Source organism: Hemicordylus capensis, chromosome 4, assembly GCF_027244095.1.
Source record: "Hemicordylus capensis ecotype Gifberg chromosome 4, rHemCap1.1.pri, whole genome shotgun sequence".
Taxonomy (NCBI): domain Eukaryota; kingdom Metazoa; phylum Chordata; class Lepidosauria; order Squamata; family Cordylidae; genus Hemicordylus; species Hemicordylus capensis.
Window position 1 is genome coordinate 148113974 of NC_069660.1, and position 19736 is coordinate 148133709.

The 19736-nt window shown below is 41.6% G+C and overlaps 1 protein-coding gene across 8 annotated transcripts in view; it reads right to left on the reverse strand.

Annotated features, from left to right (window-relative positions):
• PLA2G4A (phospholipase A2 group IVA) overlaps positions 1–19736 on the reverse strand; it is a 149414-nt gene that overhangs the window by 100721 nt on the left and 28957 nt on the right. For 3 of the 8 annotated variants that reach the window (XM_053248052.1, XM_053248058.1, XM_053248050.1), the window contains exon 2: positions 10541–10689. In XM_053248052.1, the coding sequence (XP_053104027.1) occupies positions 10541–10573 (33 nt within the window). In that variant the 5' untranslated portion in view covers positions 10574–10689. Of the gene's footprint in view, positions 1–10540; positions 10690–11329; positions 11414–12161; positions 12182–15111; positions 15187–16146; positions 16167–19450; positions 19534–19736 lie in introns of those variants that run through there. The other 5 variants (XM_053248056.1, XM_053248054.1, XM_053248053.1 and 2 more) reach the window with 5 other exon arrangements.

Here is a 19736-nt window from a genome sequence, read left to right on the forward strand (position 1 = left end):
TATAGCCGAAGCTCTCTAAGCGGTTTACAATGATTTAGCATATTGCCCCCAACATTTCTGGGTACTCATTTTACCGACCTCGGAAGGATGGAAGGCTGAGTCAACCTTGAGCCCCTGGTCAGGATCGAACTTGTAACCTTCTGGTTACAGGGCGGCAGTTTTACCACTGCGCCACCAGGGGCTCATATGAAGGTATGTGCCTCACAGCTTACATTCTTTTCAGAAAAGTCCTGTCCTTGCACCAATAATTCTTTTAAGCCTCTACAGGTATACACTTGAGAGAGGCAAAGAGGTGCTTCACACAATTAGTGTGAAGTGCCTTACCGGGCTCTGTGGGGAGAGCGGGCTTAGACTGCTCTCCCCACAGACGATCAAGCCTGCAGCCCTGGGCAGCCAGATCAACCGCCCACACGACTACCAGCTCTGTCATGGAGCCAGTGGGGGCTGCTGGGATCGGGGGCCATCTGGCTCCTGGAAGTCCAAGGATGCCCTGCGTAAGTGTGCGGGGCATTCTGGGGAGACCCCCGAGGCCAGGAAGCTGGCTGCAGCCTCCCAGCCAGGGGTCTACTCGTGTGTCGCCACGTGCTGTGGCCAAGTGGTTGCTCCGTTAACCTCGTTTAAGGGTAGGGGAATTTAGGCAGGCTAGCCGCCTTGGAACCACTGGGCTCTCCTGCGAGCCCTGAGGTTCCCACAATCACTAGAAAGTGGGCTAGGCTCCCTTAGCCCACTTTCTAGTGATCATGGGAATAGCTTCATATTGTTGTTTTTTTTACTAACCACACTCACTACACCATTTTTGGTGCTTCAGTGTACCCCTCAAACTTAACCATTTTCTTTCCCTCAGCCTTCTTGGAAGAGAAACAGTAGCTGTATTCCAGGTAAAAGGTCATTCTGACAAGGTATTTCCCAGGGTGCCTCCAGCCTTTTGCAAAAGGCTGAAATGGACTAAAGGAAATGCCCTCTGATTGTTTCTGAGCACATGCAGAGAGAGATGTAGGACAGACCCAAATTAGAGTAAAGCAGAGACAAAAGGAAAGGAATGCAAGCTATCTTCCTCCCATATACAATGATAAGAAGTTTCAAGGCTAAACAAAATTTCTCACCTCATTTCCTCCCCACGGTTATCAGAATTAAGTGAGTAATGCCAGATTGTGTGATGTGTCCCCTACCCTCTCTATTCAGGCGACTGCTCTCAGCGATCTCTTTATGAACGTCTCTTCATTCTAGATGCATACATGAGAGCCACCATATATATATATGAATATTCAATATTCATGCCTTATTTGGAGAAAGAATTCCAAAATCACTAGAAGTTTCCTAAAGAAACACCTTATCATTCTCCTCCACTGAAACTCTTCAATCATGCCTCGGGGTATGTTTTTGCCTATAAGAACTCCCTCAAAGATGGCATGCCTCCTGCAATTGCACCCAGTGCCTTTTTCATCATGTGCTGCCAATACACAGGCCTGCATCTTTGCATATGCATCCTATTATCAGACTCTGCACCGCCATGCTGCCCAGGTGCAGCTCATTGCTCACGTCGTACTAGAGCCAACCGGAGAGAAGGATACCTGGCTGGAAGCATGTAGCTATGAAAAATGGCTTTCCTCTTCTCTTCTCTTTCACCCTCAAACCTTTTGCCCCTTTCCAGAATTAAAGTTAATCACCTTCTTTTCACATTCTGTACTTCTGTTACCCCTCAATAAAGCACCTCTTTATTTTCAAGAACATGTGTCTACCATCTTTTGCCCTTTCCAGTGTGTTCACACCATGGCTGACTTTCCTGGAGCACTTTAACGTTAATATTGCTGTTGACTGGTCTGCATTCATTTGAAGCTAATTTCCCCCACTTTATGCAAAGCAGAGCCACAGAGTTGATATTTAGCATGTGTCCACACAGACCTCTTAACCAGTGTCCCCTCTAACAGGGATTCCCAGACGTTGTTTACAACTCCCAGACTCCCCAGCCAAAGGCCATTACAGCTGGGGTTGCTGGGAGTCGTAGTGAACAGCATCTGGGAATCCCTGTTAGACGGAACACTGCTATTAACAATTTTAAAGCTAAGATTTGTACATAAGGTTGTGGTCTGGAGCTGAGTTTATTTGGAAAATAATTGCAGGCCTCTACTTTCTTGGACAACAAGGAGGCTGAATCTTGCTGTAAGAGCTGTGTTGCTAGAGGAGTTGTAAATAATGCAAAAGGCAAAGCAACAGACCCAAACACAAACTAGGAGACTTTCTGTTCCAAACCCAGGCCTGGGTGAAGGGAAAATGTCTTCAGAGTTAAATGAGACACTAGTTGCTATGAAACAGTTACTAGAAGCTAATACTGGCACCCTCCAACAAGTAAGTCAGGATATACAAACACTTAATAAGAGAATATCAAATATTGAGTAGCCAGTGAAAAAATTGGCAGAAGACAACAAATAATTTAGAACAAGGGTGGAAAGCCTGGAGCAAGATGTGGGATTACTAAGAGATTATAGGGAAAAATTATTAGATCAGATGGCTTTTTCGGAACTGAGGCAAAAACAGCGTTTCCTGAGGTTTAGAGGAATCCCAGAAAAAACTGGTCAAGATATCAAAAAAGTTCTTAGGGAGGAACTCGCACTACTTTTGGGAATTTCAAGTGAAGACATGGAACAACAGATAGATGCAGTTCTCCTTGTGAATTCTGAATATGCCACAAGAAACAAATTATTTAGGGATTGCATGGTTCAATTCAACTCCAAATCAATTACAGAGCAGATACTGCAAGCACATTTTGTCAAAGCCCTTACCATTGAAGCTCAACAGATAAAAGTTCTGAAAGAAATGCCATCCAGGTTTTTAAGGAAATGTAAGGATTACAAATTTTTAACAGATGCTTTAAACGCCAATGGAATATGTTTTAGATGGGAAATACCTGAAGGGGTCTCCTTTTTTTACAAGGGGAAGAGGAATAGATTCACAGAGCTCCTCAAAGCGCAAGAATTTTGGCGGAAATACAAAAAAACTTTAACTTCTGAGCACCCAGTGCCTTCAACACATAATTCTAACTAGCCAAAATGGATTATAAAATAGCTTCATGGAACGTGAATGGGTTAAATAGCAAAACCAAAAGGCTAAAAGTTTTTCATTTTCTTAAAAAACAAAGCTTGGATATTGTATGCTTACAAGAGACACATATTAGAAAACAAGATAGAAAATATTTGGTTAATAAGACCTTGGGACAAGAATTCGTTTCCTCTGATAAGAAAAAAAGAGGGGTAGTGTTTTATGTGAAACAACAATTTGAACCCAAGTTGATTTTTAAAGATGAAGAAGGTAGGGTGCTAGCTTTGGAAATCTTAGTTTCCGGAATCAAAACGGTGATAATTGGAATTTATGCACCCAATGAAAAAAAATGTAGAATTTTATAAATATTTAGAACAGAAGATGGCTGAGACATCGAATGCTAATTTAGTTTTACTGGGAAATTTTAATGGGGTTGTGTCTACATCCTTGGACAGAAAATCTGATATGTCTGAAAGGAATCTGCAAGGCAGACTACCTAAAGCTTTTTTTGATTTAGTAGAACATATGGCTCTCTACGACTTGTGAAGAATCAAAAACTCAAATGCAAAGGAGTATACTTATTTCTCTGAAAGATACAAATCTCATTCAAGGATAGATATGGTCTGGACATCTAAATCTATTACGCCATGTATGAAAAGAATGGATATCTTGCCCAGAACCTTTTCAGATCATAATGCAATTTGCTTTACATGGAAGAAGAAGGGAACAGTTTCCTTTCGCTGGAGACTGAATGAATACTTACTGAAAAAAGCGGAAGTTGTGGAGAAAGCCAAAAGGAAGTTAAAGGACTATTTTGAACTGAATTTAAACCAAGGAATGGACAATAAGATAGTTTGGGATGCAGGAAAAGCGGTTATGAGAGGGTTTTTTATACAACAAAATGCATACTTGAAAAAACAAAGGGGATTGAAAAAAGAGGGATTATTGATGGAGATTTCTAAAAAAGAAAGAGACCTTCTATGGGCTAAGGACAAAAAGAAGATTACTCAAGTCATTAAAGTGCTTCAGCAGCAGCTCTCTATGTTACTATTAAATGAAGTTGAATGGAACTTAAAATATGCAAAGCAAAAGTCATTTGAATTTGCAAACAAACCAGGCAAGTTGCTGGCTTGGAAAATTAGAAGTGAGAAAAAGAATAAGTACATATCCAAGATATCAACAAAAAATGGGCTTTCCTATGACAAAAGGGAAATAAAAAGGGAATTTTTTAGATATTATTCTGAATTATATAAAGGAAATAAAGTAGAAGATATAAAAATCGACCAATTTCTCAAGACACAAAATATTCCAAAACTTTCTAAGGACCATATAGAAATTATGAATGCGCCAATATCAATAATGGAAATAACAGAAGTAATAAATCAAAGCAAAGCTAATAAGGTGCCAGGGCCCGATGGGCTACCAGCTTCATACTACAAATCTTTTAAAGATCAAATATTACAGCCTTTGCAATGGATGATGAATGATATTTTGCAAAGAGGAATTATGCCGGAGTCTTGGAAGTATGCTAATATTGCAGTAATTCCAAAACCGGATCAAGATTTAATGTAAGTCAAGAACTACAGGCCAATCTCACTCTTAAATAATGATTATAAACTTTTTGCTGCCATTTTGGCAAGGAGAATGAAGGTTGTATTAAGACTTTTTATTCACGAAGATCAAGCAGGTTTTTTGCCAAAACGACAATTAAGAGATAATGTGAGAACAGTTCTGAATGTATTGGGAGTATTATGAAAAACACAATGATAAACAGATAGCTATGATCTTTCTGGATGCAGAGAAAGCATTTGACAATGCCTCCTGGCAGTTTATGTGGAGGCTATTGGATGTAATGGGAGCTGGTAACAATTTTATTAGGGCTATCAAGACAACATATTTGGAGCAATACGCTAAAATTATTATAAATGGGGAATTATCATATAATTGTAAAATACAAAAAGGAACTAGACAAGGCTGTTCACTTTCCCCATTACTTTTTATATTAGTAGTGGAAGTGCTTTGCAGAAATATTAGAGAAGATGATCAAATACAAGGCCTGAAAGTTGGGAAACAAGAGTATAAACTTAGAGCCTTTGTGGATGATATGGTGTTTTTTCTAGAAAATCCATTAGAGAAGATCGGAAGACTTTTGCAAAAAATACAACAATTTAGCCAACTGGCCGGGTTTTATATAAATAAGACTAAAACCAAGGTGTTGACAAAAAATATGGACCAGAAATCTAATGATAGATTTTCTTGAAATAAGTGAACTGAAAGTGGAGAAGAAAATTAAATATTTGGGCATCTGGTTGACAAATAAAAACTCTTTGTTGTTTTCAAATAATTATATCAAAATATGGAATACAGTAAAAACTGACTTGCAAAGATGGATTAGAATGAAGTTATCTTTAATGGGAAGAATTTCAGTTGTGAAGATGAATGTTTTACCTAAAATGCTGGGGGGGGTTTTCAGACTATTCCTATAATTAACACCTTAACTTGTTTCAAGCAATGGCAAAAGGACATAACCAAATTTGTTTGGCAAGGGAAAAGACCAAGAATCAAATTTAAAAATTTAACAGATGCTAAAGAAAGAGGTGGTCTTACCCTGCCAGATTTAAGGTTGTATTTTGATGCTGTTTGTTTGACGTGGTTAAAAGAATGGATAACATTAAGAAATCCCAGAATACTTGATCTGGAAGGATTCGATATAAGGTTTGAATGGCATTCATATCTGTGGTATGATAAAAGTAAAGTGCATAAATATTTTCTTAATCACTATGTAAGAAGGAGCCTAATGAGAGTGTGGGTAAAATATAAAAAATGGTTGGGATCTAAAACTCCATTATGGCTGTCTCCGATTGAAGCTTTAGCACGTAAAGAGGTAAATATGCAACCTGAATGGGGTACTTACAGGGATTTGTTATGTTTCCAAGAATAAGGCTATAAATTAAAAAACCTAATTGAAGTACAAAATTTGGTTAGTAACTGGTTTCAGTACCATCAGTTAAATGAAATCTATAAGAAGGATCTTAAAGTTGGATTTGAGGATCAAATGTCGCGATTTGAGAAGGAGCTGTGTGAAAATGACGAAAAATTAGTTTCTAAGATGTATAAGCTGTTGCTTTTGGAGGAGACAAGAGATGAAGTGGTTAAAACGACTATGATAAAATGGGCTCAAGATGTGGGTCATAATATAGATATGGCAGGTGGGAAAAATTATGGAAAATGGATTTAAAGTTCACTGCATGTTCTACTTTAAAAGAAAATTATTACAAGATGATGTACAGGTGGTATTTGACACCCCCAAAAATAGCATTAATGTATAAAAATGTTCCAAACAAAATGTTGGAAATGTGGACATTGTGAAGGAACTTTTTTTCATATGTGGTGGACTTGCGGGAAGGCAAAGGCCTTTTGGGATATGATATATAATGAGTTGAAGAAAAATTTTAAAATGACATTTCCTAAGAGGCCAGAAACCTTCCTGCTGGGAATAACGCAAGGAGAGTTTTCCAGAAGAAACTTAACATTTTTAATGTATGCAACCACGGCAGCCAGAATAGTATATGAGTAGAAATGGAAGGACAATGAAATGCCCTCAAAAGAAGATTGGCTGATAAAAAATTTGGAATATGCGGAGATTGCAAAACTTACAGTATTGGTAAAGGATGAAAACTTGGAATGTTTTAAAGAAGATTGGAAACCATTCTTACTATATTTAAAGAACTATTTTTCTAATATCGACTTTTCAGCTGGGTTTGAAATTTAGTAATAATAGCAGGTTGGGTAGAGTAAAATCGAGTTTGCAATGTGTAGGATATATGTTTTGAATTACTATAGCAATGGTTGACTTGTATAGTTAATGAATCGTGCTGATTGGTGAACAGGAAGTCAATATTTACTTAATCAGATGTAATGGGATTGTTAAGATATTGTAAAAACCAATTAAAAAGCAAAACAAAACAAAAAAGATTTGTACATATCGAAAAGGTCACTCCTTGTTGCTTAATACATTGCCACAGCTGATCCTTTAAAGGCAAACCTTGCTTTTTTATTTTTTTATTTATTTTATTTTATTACATTTTATATCCCGCTTTTCCTCCAAGGAGCCCAGAGCGGTGTACTACATACTTAAGTTTCTCCTCACAACAACCCTGTGAAGTAGGTTAGGCTGAGAGAGAAGCGACTGGCCTAGAGTCATCCAGCTCGTTTCATGGCTGAATGGGGATTTGAACTCTGGTCTCCCCGGTCCTAGTCCAGCACTCTAGCCACTACACCATGCTGGCTCTTTTTCTGCCTACTAGTTCGCATAACAAATTTTGGAAGGATGTGTAGTAAGATGTTATCAGTTCTAAAAATATAGTACAGGTTGAGGATCCCTGCCTTATCCGGACTGCTTGGGACCAGAAGTGTTCTGGATTTTTTATTTTTACGGATTTTTGAATATTTGCTCTCTCTTGCAAGGCAGGGATGGAGGAGCCCCCTTTGCTGCCTCCTGCCAAGGGAAGGCCAGTTTAGGTGTTAACCTGAGAGAGTTCCTAGAGAAGCGAATGGGAAGAAACATTCGGCATGGTCCCCTTCCCTTCTGGCCCCTCCCCTGAGAAAGGAGCCTTTATGTCTTGCCCACGGGATCTGCAGCCCCCACTTGAAGAGAACTCAGTGGTTGCCAATGCAGGTGGGGTGCGTGGGGACCCCAGAGCCACGGGGGGAGGCGATGCAAGGGAGGAAAGCATGGAGTGGGCTTGAGATGAAGGAACCAGGGCAGAAATGTCCTAGGTGGGCAATGAGGGGGAGGAGATGTGTGCAGCCTTCTGAAATAAGTAAGTTAATAAGTAAATTTTGACTGCATGTTTAAAAGCAGCAAAATTGGGACTCTGCAAGTGAGTGAACTGTTTTTTGTTTTTGTTACGGTGTGGCGTCCAGATTCTGGAGCATTCCGGAGTTCAGATGTCCGGATAAGGGATACTCAACCTGTATGTCCTTGTTTACCTGATATCCTATATAATAAAACCCTAAGGTACCTGCGTCCGTGTCTCTGGCAGGTGTTCTGCGCATGTGTGGCGCGCGCGGATGCAGCAACGGAAACTACGCATGGATGGAGAGCAACAGCGGCGGTAGCCCGCGCGTGGGGGTGGGTGACATTGATGGCAGAGGACGGAGAAGATGAGGACGATGATGCCGAGGACAAGGAGGACCCCCACCGGCGCCACCTCCACCGTGGGGCTGAGCTGGAGGTGGCGGGAGCGGGGGCCCCGGAGGCGGGAGCGTCGGCGTCAGGCTGGGCTCCGGGGGCGGTGACTCCTCCAAGCAGCCCCGCATCCTGCTTATGGGCCTGCGGCGCAGCGGGAAATCCTCCATCCAGAAGGTGTGTGCCCAGGCAGGGAGGCAGGAGCCCAGCCCTCTCCCCGCGACCCCCCTGCTCGCCTCGGGAGGGCCTCGGCTAGAGGCCGCACCCTGTGGCCAGGCCTGGAGTTCAGCCCGCCTGCTTGCCTACCTACCTACCAGCGGAGCCACCCCAGGGGTTGGGGGAGTGGGGGGAGAGGCTTTCTCGGTCAGAGCCAGGAGACAGTGGTGATTGGATCTAATTAGCCTTTGCGGCAGCAAATAGACGCGCGCCCTGCGTGATTGGCTTCCAAGTGGCTGGTGGGGCCAAACAACTAGCGGAGGTGCAAAAAAGAAAAAAAGGAAGAAGGAAAAAAAGTAGGAGCATCTTTGCTCCACCCAGGCACCCTGTGAGTGGGTGAGAGGGGGAATGGGGTGGTGGGAGAAGGCACTGTGGGTCCCTGATCCGCTTGCTTTTGGGGAGGGAGGGGGGTTAAAGTCTGGCTGCGTGCGCGCGTAGTTACCCGTTAAACCTGCAAACATTCCTACAAAACTCTTCCAGCGCCCGTTAATGTAACGGGCGTAATGTCTACTAGTTATTAATACTTTCAAAAGGGGTCATTCTTAGTGGTACTTCTCACAACTTTTTCTGAAGCTAGTGTTCAACTTGGAACTCTTATAAAAAAGAGGAATTCTACATTCTCAACCATCATCTGGTAATTGTTTATATTCACTGACCATCATTCCATAACTCATGAGATTGGTGAATGGGAGTGAAGGATGTACATTAAAGCACCCTATTAGTCTATCTTTTGAAGTCTTTCAGATAAAATATGCCAATAGGCCAGGGCTGTCATGATTTCAATTTTTCCAGACTCTCAAAAGGCTGTCCGTTGTTTTGTAACCCAAATGCTAAATTCTTCTCTTTTGTCCATACAACAAAAGCCAGGTTGCAGGGAGTTAAAGAAGAATTATGAAGTGCTCCCTCTGCTGGCCAAATAATTTTTTCTGGAACCTGTTATGTATATAGGTCCAGCACACCGGTAGGTCCAGCAGCAGCCATGAGCAATCCTGAGGCAATTACAAGATGTGTGAACTGGCTCACAGACACTGCAGCTCAAGACAGTGGCCAGCTTCCCCAATCTCCAAAACCTGGTTCAGCTTGATTCAGTCCCATATACTCCCTCTGCCTCGATCTTGTGTGCATCCTGACTCTTTCTTATCTTGCTATAACCACAGTTGGCTATTCAAAAGTGGAGCTAGCTACCGATAGTGCCAACTAAGATTCAAACCATAATTTGAAATGGGTTTGCTAAACAGTTTGGGATAATCCTGCTTAACTTAAATTTCAAATTGGATGCCATGGCCAACACTAGTTTTAAAAATTCATAGAAAGGAGGGGAAAGTCCGCATGAACATACGAGGCAAGGAGCCTGCAAGCCTGTGGCACAATCCCAGGCTCCAAAGCAGTTTGGAATTTAAGGGAAATGATATGACGTCTGAACTGGACCACAGATATTTATTGCAACTGAAACCAGTCAGCTTCAGTTGGCGGTGGTCCAAGTTGCTAGGAGTCATTTGCTAGCTTTTGAATCTTTAAGACTCTCTCTTATACAGTTCTTCACAAAGTCTTTACATTATTCATTTGGTCATTTGGGTTTACAGTTAAGAGTTTTAGTCATTTTGCTACACCAATCAAGTGAAGTTACAGATCCACATGGCAACTGGTGGAGAATTTGTCAGTTTGGGCAAATCAATTTTTTTTAAAATATAGAGAAATACATGAATTGTGGTCTGCAGAGGATTTCTGTTGCTTCTTTTTATTACATATATAACCCACTCTTCCTCAAAGGACCCCTGAGCAGTATCCATGGTTTGTGTTTATCCTCTCAACAACCCTGTAAGGTAGGTTAGGCCGACAGAAAAGTGACTGGCGCAGAGATACCCAGTGAGTTCCATAGCTGAACAGAGATTTGAACTTGGATCTCCCCAGTCCTATAGTCCAACTTGCTGACTCATCGCTGTTAAATGATTTTTTCCCCAAAGACCCATTCCTGCCTTATCCAAATATCTATTGTAAAACTTCTAAAACAGTTCCTAATCATGCAAGCTGCATAAACATAATTTATTGCAGATTAGCCTAGGCAACAGAAATGGAAAAAAATAATAATCTACTCACCATTATCTGTTGATAAGGGTCTATAGAGGACATTTTGGTTTCAATAACCAAGCCTACAACAGGGAATGAATGACGGTATCAGTTGCTGATATAATGTTATTTCACCCGGGGAAGCCTCCAACTTGAATCCTGGTGCTATACTCAGAACTCTATAACAAAAACAAATGGAAACCTTAATATTAACATTCTGTCCTTCCATTCTGCACATCCCCTAATACAAAATCATGGCCCTTCCTGAAACTGTCTTGTGTCTGACTGAGCTCCTGTTGGGTCAGGGAGAGTTAAAGCAAAGACAGAGAGTAAGCAAGACAGGGCAATCCACAGCCAGCAAGGACCGGTGAGAGCAAAGTCTCCTACTCAGAACAGCAAGCAAGCCCAACACAGAAGCCTTCATAAAGATTCTTTAATTTAATATAATCTTTTTAGCACAGTATTATCAAGGCAGTTAATTTTAAAAAAAAATTATTCACAAGTTACAATAAAAACGGCAGCAGCTGAGAGATGTAGATGATTACTAAAACCAATTAATTAAAAGCCATACCAAAAAAAGAAAGAGCATGCTTAGAGACAAGGGCATTGTTAAAAGTACATAACAGGAGCTGCATCTGTGGAAGGCTCTGCAATGGAGCTCAGTCCAGCATACTGCCGAACAGGCAAATGCATGCAGAGAAAGAGTCGCGATTTTTTCCTATCCTCCTTCCAGAAGAGCGCACACCTACAAGGCCTAGGGTCAAAAACCCCAACACTGCCCCAAAGTAACTCAATGGAGCAGAATGTTTGTGGACTCACAGGGAAGTTAACAAACAGCCAGGTAGAGAGAGCTAATTGAACTCAGTGGTGAAGGAGGGAGGCGGGGGCTTAAACAAAAAGAGCAGGAAATTCCTCAGCTTGCTCCCTCAAGACAGTCACAACGCTTTCTGCTTCTAAGGGAGAAAGATGCACAAAACTGGGATCATGCTCAAGCATAGGCTCAGGTGACAGATGCACACAAGGGATATATTGCAACATTCCATTACAAGTCCATACTTGTCTGATATACTGCTTTATTTCCTGGTGTTTGAACAGTAAACACCTTGCAAAAAGACACCACTTAACACAGTAATAAAAAAGATTAAGGGGAAACAAGTCAACTTCTTTGCAAGCTCTAACTCGAGATACAAAAGCAGAACATGCATTGCAAGAAATGTCAATAACCTGGTATATCTACCAAATACACGGAACTATCTTTATACATGATTACAGCCGCCAGGATTCTTTATGCTGCTAATTGGTGGTTACAGATACTCCCGACTTTGGATGAGTGGCTATTAAAATTATGGGAGTATGTTTCAATGGCTAAGGTCACTGCCTACTTGCAGAACTATTCAGATGAAACATCGGAGTCAACTTTGGAACCTTTTATAAATTTCAATATACCCTTTTTCCCCGAAAGTAAGACCTACCCCGAAAGTAAGACCTAGCAGTAATTTCTGATGTACCGCTAATTGCCCTAGTGCATTTTTTTGGGCTAAAATTAATATAAGACACTGTCTTATTTTCGGGGAAACACGGGTAGCACAAGGTCAACACCCACATCCGAGATTGGGTTTTTTCTAATACTGATGGTTGATTAGTGAATTACTTGTATTGCTGCTTTTGTAATATCCGCTGCAAGAGAGAGGAATGATAAAGGGTGGAAGTGGAATTTTGAATTGTCTTTGTAATATGCCATATGTAATAGCTGGAAGTTCAAGAGAGGGTAATATAATCATGTTATTGCTTTTATTTTCTTCTTTCCAAATAAAAAAAGCTTTTATAAGAAATGTCAATAGCTACACACAATGCATAATTCTTTTTATGCTATTTAACTGGAAGTGATCCTCTCTGTGCACATTTCCAGGTGCTGGAGTTAAAGGGTTAGCTCAGCAAACTGTAGAATCCAAGGGAAAGAGCTGTGGTATGCAAGGACAAGACAGTGGACTGGGATCAGGAATATTAATAGTTGAATGAAATAGATATTATGTACAGAGAAGCACGTGCAGACTGCTTTTCAATGCTCTTGCAGCTGGCTGTTTGTTAGCCCCGCCTCTACTCCAGGACTGGAATAAAAGCAACGGAAGTCCCATTCAAAAGGTGGCCTGGATCAAGGAATGGATTAACTAAAAACCCTACAGAAACAAGAATTCCTCCTCACCCACATGATTTTACATGGATTCTAGTGGCCCAATCAAATTTTAATCATGGCCCCCCATAAAAATGCCCATAGTTTTGCTCAACAAGATAGGATAAGTGTTATAAAGCTATATGATGAAATAGAAATACTGTACATTCAGTGAGAATGTATTAATTCCATTTATATCCCAACTTTTCACATAGCAACTAAAAATATTACAATAGAACACATAAAAACTGATTGGATTCTGCTGGTCCAACTTTTATGCTTGATGGTACTTCCTGTACCTTCTGGAAATCGGAAACAATGCCAGAAAGAGGCTGCTGTCCCACCCACGCCCCAGGCCTGTTTTAGAAGTTAACCAACATCTCAGAAGCAAAGATAACCCAAGTTGAAACCTTGTACATCACAGGAATGATCTGGTCCATTTGGTGTTACGCTCTCCCAGTAGCTCAGACTGAAATTCTCCCAAGACTAAAGCCTGATTCAGACATTATGCTGGACAAGTGTACACATACGTACAGCCGTACATGTTTTTGTGTGAATGACTGTACCAGTGTTCATTTTAAAAGTGAACCTGGATACAGGCCATTCAAGGGCATGGTACAGATCGGGTGTGTAATTCTGTACCTGTCTCCAACATAACACATGAATGACTGTACCTGTGTTCAGATCTGTACCTGTGTACACTGTACGAGTGTTGAACATAACATGTGGATGGGCCTTTAGATTCGGATGGTTGTAGAACTTGAGTGGGAACCTCCGCATTGGTCCCCTTGGGACTGCAATATACAGTTGAGCAGGAAGAACATAGCTCTCCCTTTGCACACTTCAGCACTGGCCTCCCAGCAGCAATGGCACAGCACAAAATGGCATGTTCAGGAGGTGGGATGGGAAACAGATGATGGACTGCTCCTCATTTCCTGAAGCGGCAGAAACACCAACTGGAGAGGACATTCTCAGAACAGGATGAAAGCTCAATCACAGATGTCTGTGTGATGGTGTCCTGGGAGATCCGTTCAGCAAGTAACAGATTTTTCACTCACATGTCCTGGTATGCTGCAACTCTCATTTGGATTTTGTTTGTGATGCCTGAGATATGTATATGTCAGAGCCAATGGACACCACAGATGTGAACCCCTTGCGGCTAGATTCTTTATTAGCACTCATGAAGGAGTATTCTTTATTACCATTCATGAAGGAGTATTCTGTACTTTCCAACTGCACTTCCAGTCCTGTTCCCCAGACCACTATCTAAAGGACTATTATATTCAGTCCCTCAATAATTTGAATATTCACCATCCCTGAGTTATATTATTCCAGCTGCTTTGCTCTGGTTGTCTTCCAATTTATTACTTAATACAGTGAAAACACATTCTTTCAATTATCGTTAAGGACTCCCAATACTTTTTTGGCTAGATGCAAGTGGATCAGCGAGTGCTATTTCCGTGAAAAAGCTAGAGCCACCAATTTATTTATTTTATTAATTCCATTCATTCATTCCATTTATATACTTCCATCCCAGAACGGCTCAAGGTGGTTCTCATCCAAAAAAATTATCAGAAAATAAGAGCAGTTAAAATATTAACATAAAACTCATTTTAAAACCAATTAAATATTATTAAAAGCCAAGCTGGAAAAAATGGGTCTTTAGCGCTCTCTTGGAGGCCTTTTATACTCCCAGGGAGCATGTTCTACAACTTAAGGGAGACAACTGAGAAAGCTCAATCTCAGGTTGCCACCAGATGAATTGGTGGCACCTGAAGACGGACCTCTCCTGATTATCTTAAAGAAAAGCATTCTCTTAAAGTAACCCAGGCCTAAGCCATTCAGGGCTTTAAAGGTGATAACCAGCACTTTATACTTTGCCCAGAAACATACCAGGAGTCAGTGCAATTGTTTAAGAACAGAGTTATTTTGCTTTGCAAGAAACTTCAAGGTCATATTCAAATGAAAAAGCATAGGTTTTACATGCCTATACTACAGGTTCTTAGTATCTATAAGCTATTTATATATATGCACTGCCCCTGTAACCAGTTTTTCTTACATGGATGCATTATTAATTCAAGAAGGCTGCAGCGGGGAAATGACTTGATTAGCAAGCCAGAGGCTGCCAGTTCGAATCCCCAGTGGTATGTTTCCCAGACTATGGGAAACACCTATATCGGGCAGCAGCGATATAGGAAAGATGCTGAAAGGCATCATCTCATACTGCATGGGAGATGGCAAAACCCCTCCTGTATTCTACCAAAAGAAAACCATAAGGCTCTGTGGTCACCAGGAGTCAACACTGATTCGACAACACACTTTACTTTACCTAATCTGACTCTATTGCTAGGCTGAAAGAAGGCCACCACCTAATTTGACTCCATAGTGAGGCAGGGCCCTTCACCTACACACCAAGAGACACACATCTTACCAGACTGCTACAAGTCAAGAGCTGCTGACCACAGAAAGGTTCCTGCAGCTCAAAGTTGCTCCAGGTAAGTCCGCACGTAAACTTGCTTGTTATCAAGCAACATCCCAAGATTGCTTTCTTCATCTGTTAGTCTCTAGCCAATAGCAAAAATGCCAGTTTGAATCCAAATGTATGACCTTACACGATTCATAATATTAAATTTCACTCCCATTCGTCATGGTATAGAATTCTAGGACTCCATTTCTTCCTTTTCTATGCTAAAGAATGGCATATTTTCTTTCTTTGACAAATTGCATCTGGGCCTCTACAAACCAAGGTTGTCTATAAACTTGGAGAGAGCCCTGAGCATTTATACAGACCTTTCAGAGCCTTATACAGACCTTTTAGAGTTCAAAGTGCTTCACGTGTTATTACAAATGGGGGCCAAGGCTGAGAGAAAGGGGCTTACTTTAAGGCCATCAACAAATTCATACCAGAGGAAGAGTGCAAGCAAGGATAACTTGAGTCATAGCTCAGTCTCTTGCCACTTTGCTGCATCAGCTTTCTATCATATTCATGCACTGCACCCTAGCATGACCAAGAAATTGAACCCAGAGGTGGGGTTATGCAGATCATCGTTATTTGATGTAAACCGCCCTGAAACATGTTGGAAGGGTGTTATATCAAATAAATCAAATAAATAAAGTAAGTCCCATTTATGTGTATGGCCCTTTACAAAGAATTACAAGGCAGATTTCCTATACAGCATGCAGATTTACTGAATGCTTCCCAGACACCATGCAATGATATGTAGCCTCTCTATCTTCCCCTGTCCACACAATAATCAGGCATACTGCTAGTATTACACAATTAGAAACTTTTCTTAAAGCAGGCCTTGACAAATTTTCTTTGGACAATGGACGCCTGACAAAATTTATTTTATTGCTCAATTTTTAAACCACCTTCCATAAAACTCATTAACTAAAGTTAGAACACAATCGCATTCCGTTAAAATTACATTAAAATGTTAAAAACAACGGTAGAGTGGCTGCTTACCAAGTTTCCTGAAATACTACAGATCCCAGGAGCCTGTGCAGCAGAGACAGGAAGTTGCATCAGGGAGATAGGACAGAGACAGGCTGACATTCAGAGACTCAGGGACACAGAGATTGGTAGGAAACTAAAGGCTTAGTTAATGCGTTAAGTTAAATGTTGCTTATTAAAGATCTTAATATAATTTACAACTCTAGGGCTATTTTTAAAGTTTAAACAAAAGAGTACACAATTGGCAATGAAGATGGGATAGCAAAAAAATCACATCAGTGTGACCGACTCTGGCCTTGCAGCCCCATAGCCTCTGAATACTAAGATAGATTACTGCTACACCGAGTATAAGATACGTTTGGCCTCCTTTTAAATTTTATGGAAATTGCTATCAAATTAGATAAGGAAGATGACGCGATTAGGAGAGCAACATTGCTGCATTGTTTGGGAGAACATTTTTTCTAATCTGCTGGGGGCCGGGGGGGGTACCTTTTTACTCTTTTTTTACAAGCTAAAACTACCTTAGAGAAGTATTTCACTCCACGCAGAAATGTTGCGATGAAATGGTTTAAGCCTGGACATAGAATATAAGTATCTGGTGAATTTGTAGATGCGTCTGTTAATGCACTTAGAGAATTAAGAATACGGAATGTTAGAAGCCAATATGATTCGGGATCAAGTAGTGGAAATGCATATACAAAGATTTACGAGAGAAATACTTGTAGCAGGATGATCTGACAGAGAATGCAATTAAAAGCAAGCCGCTAGCCACCCTTCTGGGTGGCATGGCTCGTTTGCCTCAGCCCCCACCTAGGAGGAGCACGTGATACTGGGAGCCTGCTCCCATTGGGTGCCTCATGCCTCCTGGGCGGGGCCAGGGCAGGCGAGCCAGCAGTGCACCTGCGCAGGCTCAGTCCAACTCTCGACTGAGCACCCTCCCCTCCCATTCCTCAGATATAGACTGGGCTTGGCTGGTCGCCTATTGGGGCCAGGCAGGAATTTTTGGGGTCCACACCTAATTGGCACTTGGTGTGCACCTTTTTTGCCTGCCTCAGACTATATCTATTTATAATTTTCCATTAGTTAGCTAGCGGGTTAACTGTACGGTCACTTTGCTCACGGGGCTGGCAGGTACAGTGCGGTGGTAAACAGATGAAAATCGGTGCAGCACCTTAGGTAAGCAAGGAGGAGGGGCAGATCCCTTGAGGCTTGACAGATTGGGGGTGCGGCTCAACTCTTACCTCTTTGGAAACAACATCCTTCCAAATGGCTGGACAGCATCGGAGGGGTGGCATTGATGCCAGACACCTGACCTTAGGTTGGCAAAGAAGGGAGCCCCCGCTTTATAGCAGTGGAGCCACCTGGAGCCACAGTGTTAGCGCCACGGGCCTGTAGGCTGGGGCGGCCATGGTCTGGCCGACCTCCCAGCGACCACACTGTGGTAGGTGGAGCACCAATCCCAGCTGAGTGCCTTATGGGCACAGCAAGTGTTAAAATCTCAATAAAAGTGGCCAATTTGACCAATTTAACGTGTGTCTGTGTCTGAAAGTTCTCAAGAAAAAAGCCACTTAATGGCTGCACCAACTAGTAACTCTGCAGGAAAAACTGTAAATCAGCTACACTACAACAAAAACTAGAAAAACACCATGAAGTAGCAGCCATAAAAAGATAAAGAGTTATCTTAGAGAGCGCGTTATCTTAGAGTTATCTTAGAGAGCACCTTCTTCTACATGATCCCCACCGCACGTTAAGGTCATCTGAGGAGGTCTGTCTCCAGTCGAGCCTTCTCTGTAGCTGCTCCTAGGCTGTGGAATGCCTTGTGGCAGAAATCCGTAATTTGAGATCATTACTGTCCTTCAGGAGAGCCCTTAAAACCTATCTGTTTGGCCTGGCCTTCCGGGGTTTTTAAAAGACTGACAAACTGTTTTAAATTGCTGCCCTGATTTTCCAGGGTTTTTTAGCTGTTTGAATTGTTTAACTGGTTTTATTCTGTTTTTATAGTTTGATTTTAACTGTTAACTTGTTTTAATTGTTTTTACCATGTTGTAAACTGCCCTGAGTCATTTTGGAAGGGCAGTATATCAATCAATCAATCAAATAAATCAATAAAATCAGAGCAGAAGGTGAGCAGAGAAATTGGCAACCTCTAAGGGGTAAAAGCCTGAACAAATAAAAAAGTTTTCAGTTGTTTTTAAAAGCAGCTACAAATGTCAGAGATGTCAAAGAATGGAACTCCCTGGGAGCACATTCCAGAGTCTGGGGGCAACAACAGAGAAGGCCCTGTCCCGCAAGCCTGACAATTGAGCCTCCTTCAATCGCAGCACGTAGAGCAAAGCCTCCTCTGATTACCTTGTTGACTGGGCAGAAACTCATGGATCAGGGAGTCCTTTGATATCCTTGGATCTAGAGCCTTTGGAGTCAGGCGGTATATAAAAATAAATAAATAAATAAAATAGCTAGGGCCCAAACCATTAAGGGCTTTAAAGGCAATTACTAGCAGCTTGAATTGGATCTGGAAACAAAATGGCAGCCACCACAGCTCTTTCCAAATACACGTAGTTGTAATATGCTCCAAACGAGTAAACCAGAAAGAACCCTAGCCACTGCATTTGGCACCACCTGAAGTTTCCAGATATTCTTCAAAAGCAGCCCCACACAAAGCGTGCTATAGTAATCCATCTGTAACATGACTAACCACTGTTACAGCATGGGTAACCATGGCCAGATCTGCCTTCTTGAGAAAGGGAGGTAGCTGGTGTACTAGCCAAAACTGAGCAAAGGCACCCCTGGCTACCACCTCCACTTGAGCATCCAAAAGTAGAGCCAAGTCCAGCAGTACCTCCCAAGCTGTGCACTTGCTCCTTCAAGGGAGTACAACCCCATCTAGAGCCAGTTGAATCCCCCCATCATTACCGGACTTAGCAACAAACATTGTGGAGAGGGAGGGGAAACAGGGTTCTATTCATCCCTTTTACAAATAACATACTTGGAAGAAAATCAGGATTGCCTGGGGCAAATCAAGGTGTTATTTAATAACCCTACCTCTGCATTTCCTACTCCACGATTAAATTTTAGGTGCCTTGGCTCCCTGGTGCCTGGGATTTGTCAAGCTCTGTCTTAAAGAATGCCTTTACAATCATACTGAGTGGAAATTAAGCAGACCCCAATTAAAGCCATGTTCAGAACGCAAAGTTTCTATCCTAAAGCATGTTACACCTGCAGGCCCAGAGTTCATCCTTCCCCTAGAACCAAGGCAATAGCCTATCCCTCTTGCCTTCCATTTTCCATCTGTGAAGTAAGACCTGCAATGATTTACCTCATGTGCTTGTTATGAGAACAAAAACAAAGGTCTCAAAACTCCCTGCAGATTAAAAGCACCATGTTAGTGATCATTAGCCATAACAACCTTCAATATTCATTTTCTCCTCACAGTGAAACCTGCCAAAGACAATAGAATAAAATAATTTTGTACGTCATGCATCATTCAGAACTTCCGTTCATTGTGACTCAACACTGACATTACTTTGATATTGTATTTTTGGTTTTATTTGCATAAAGTGTCATAGTTTTGGCCAGAGTTTATAATAAAAGGCAACCCTGTG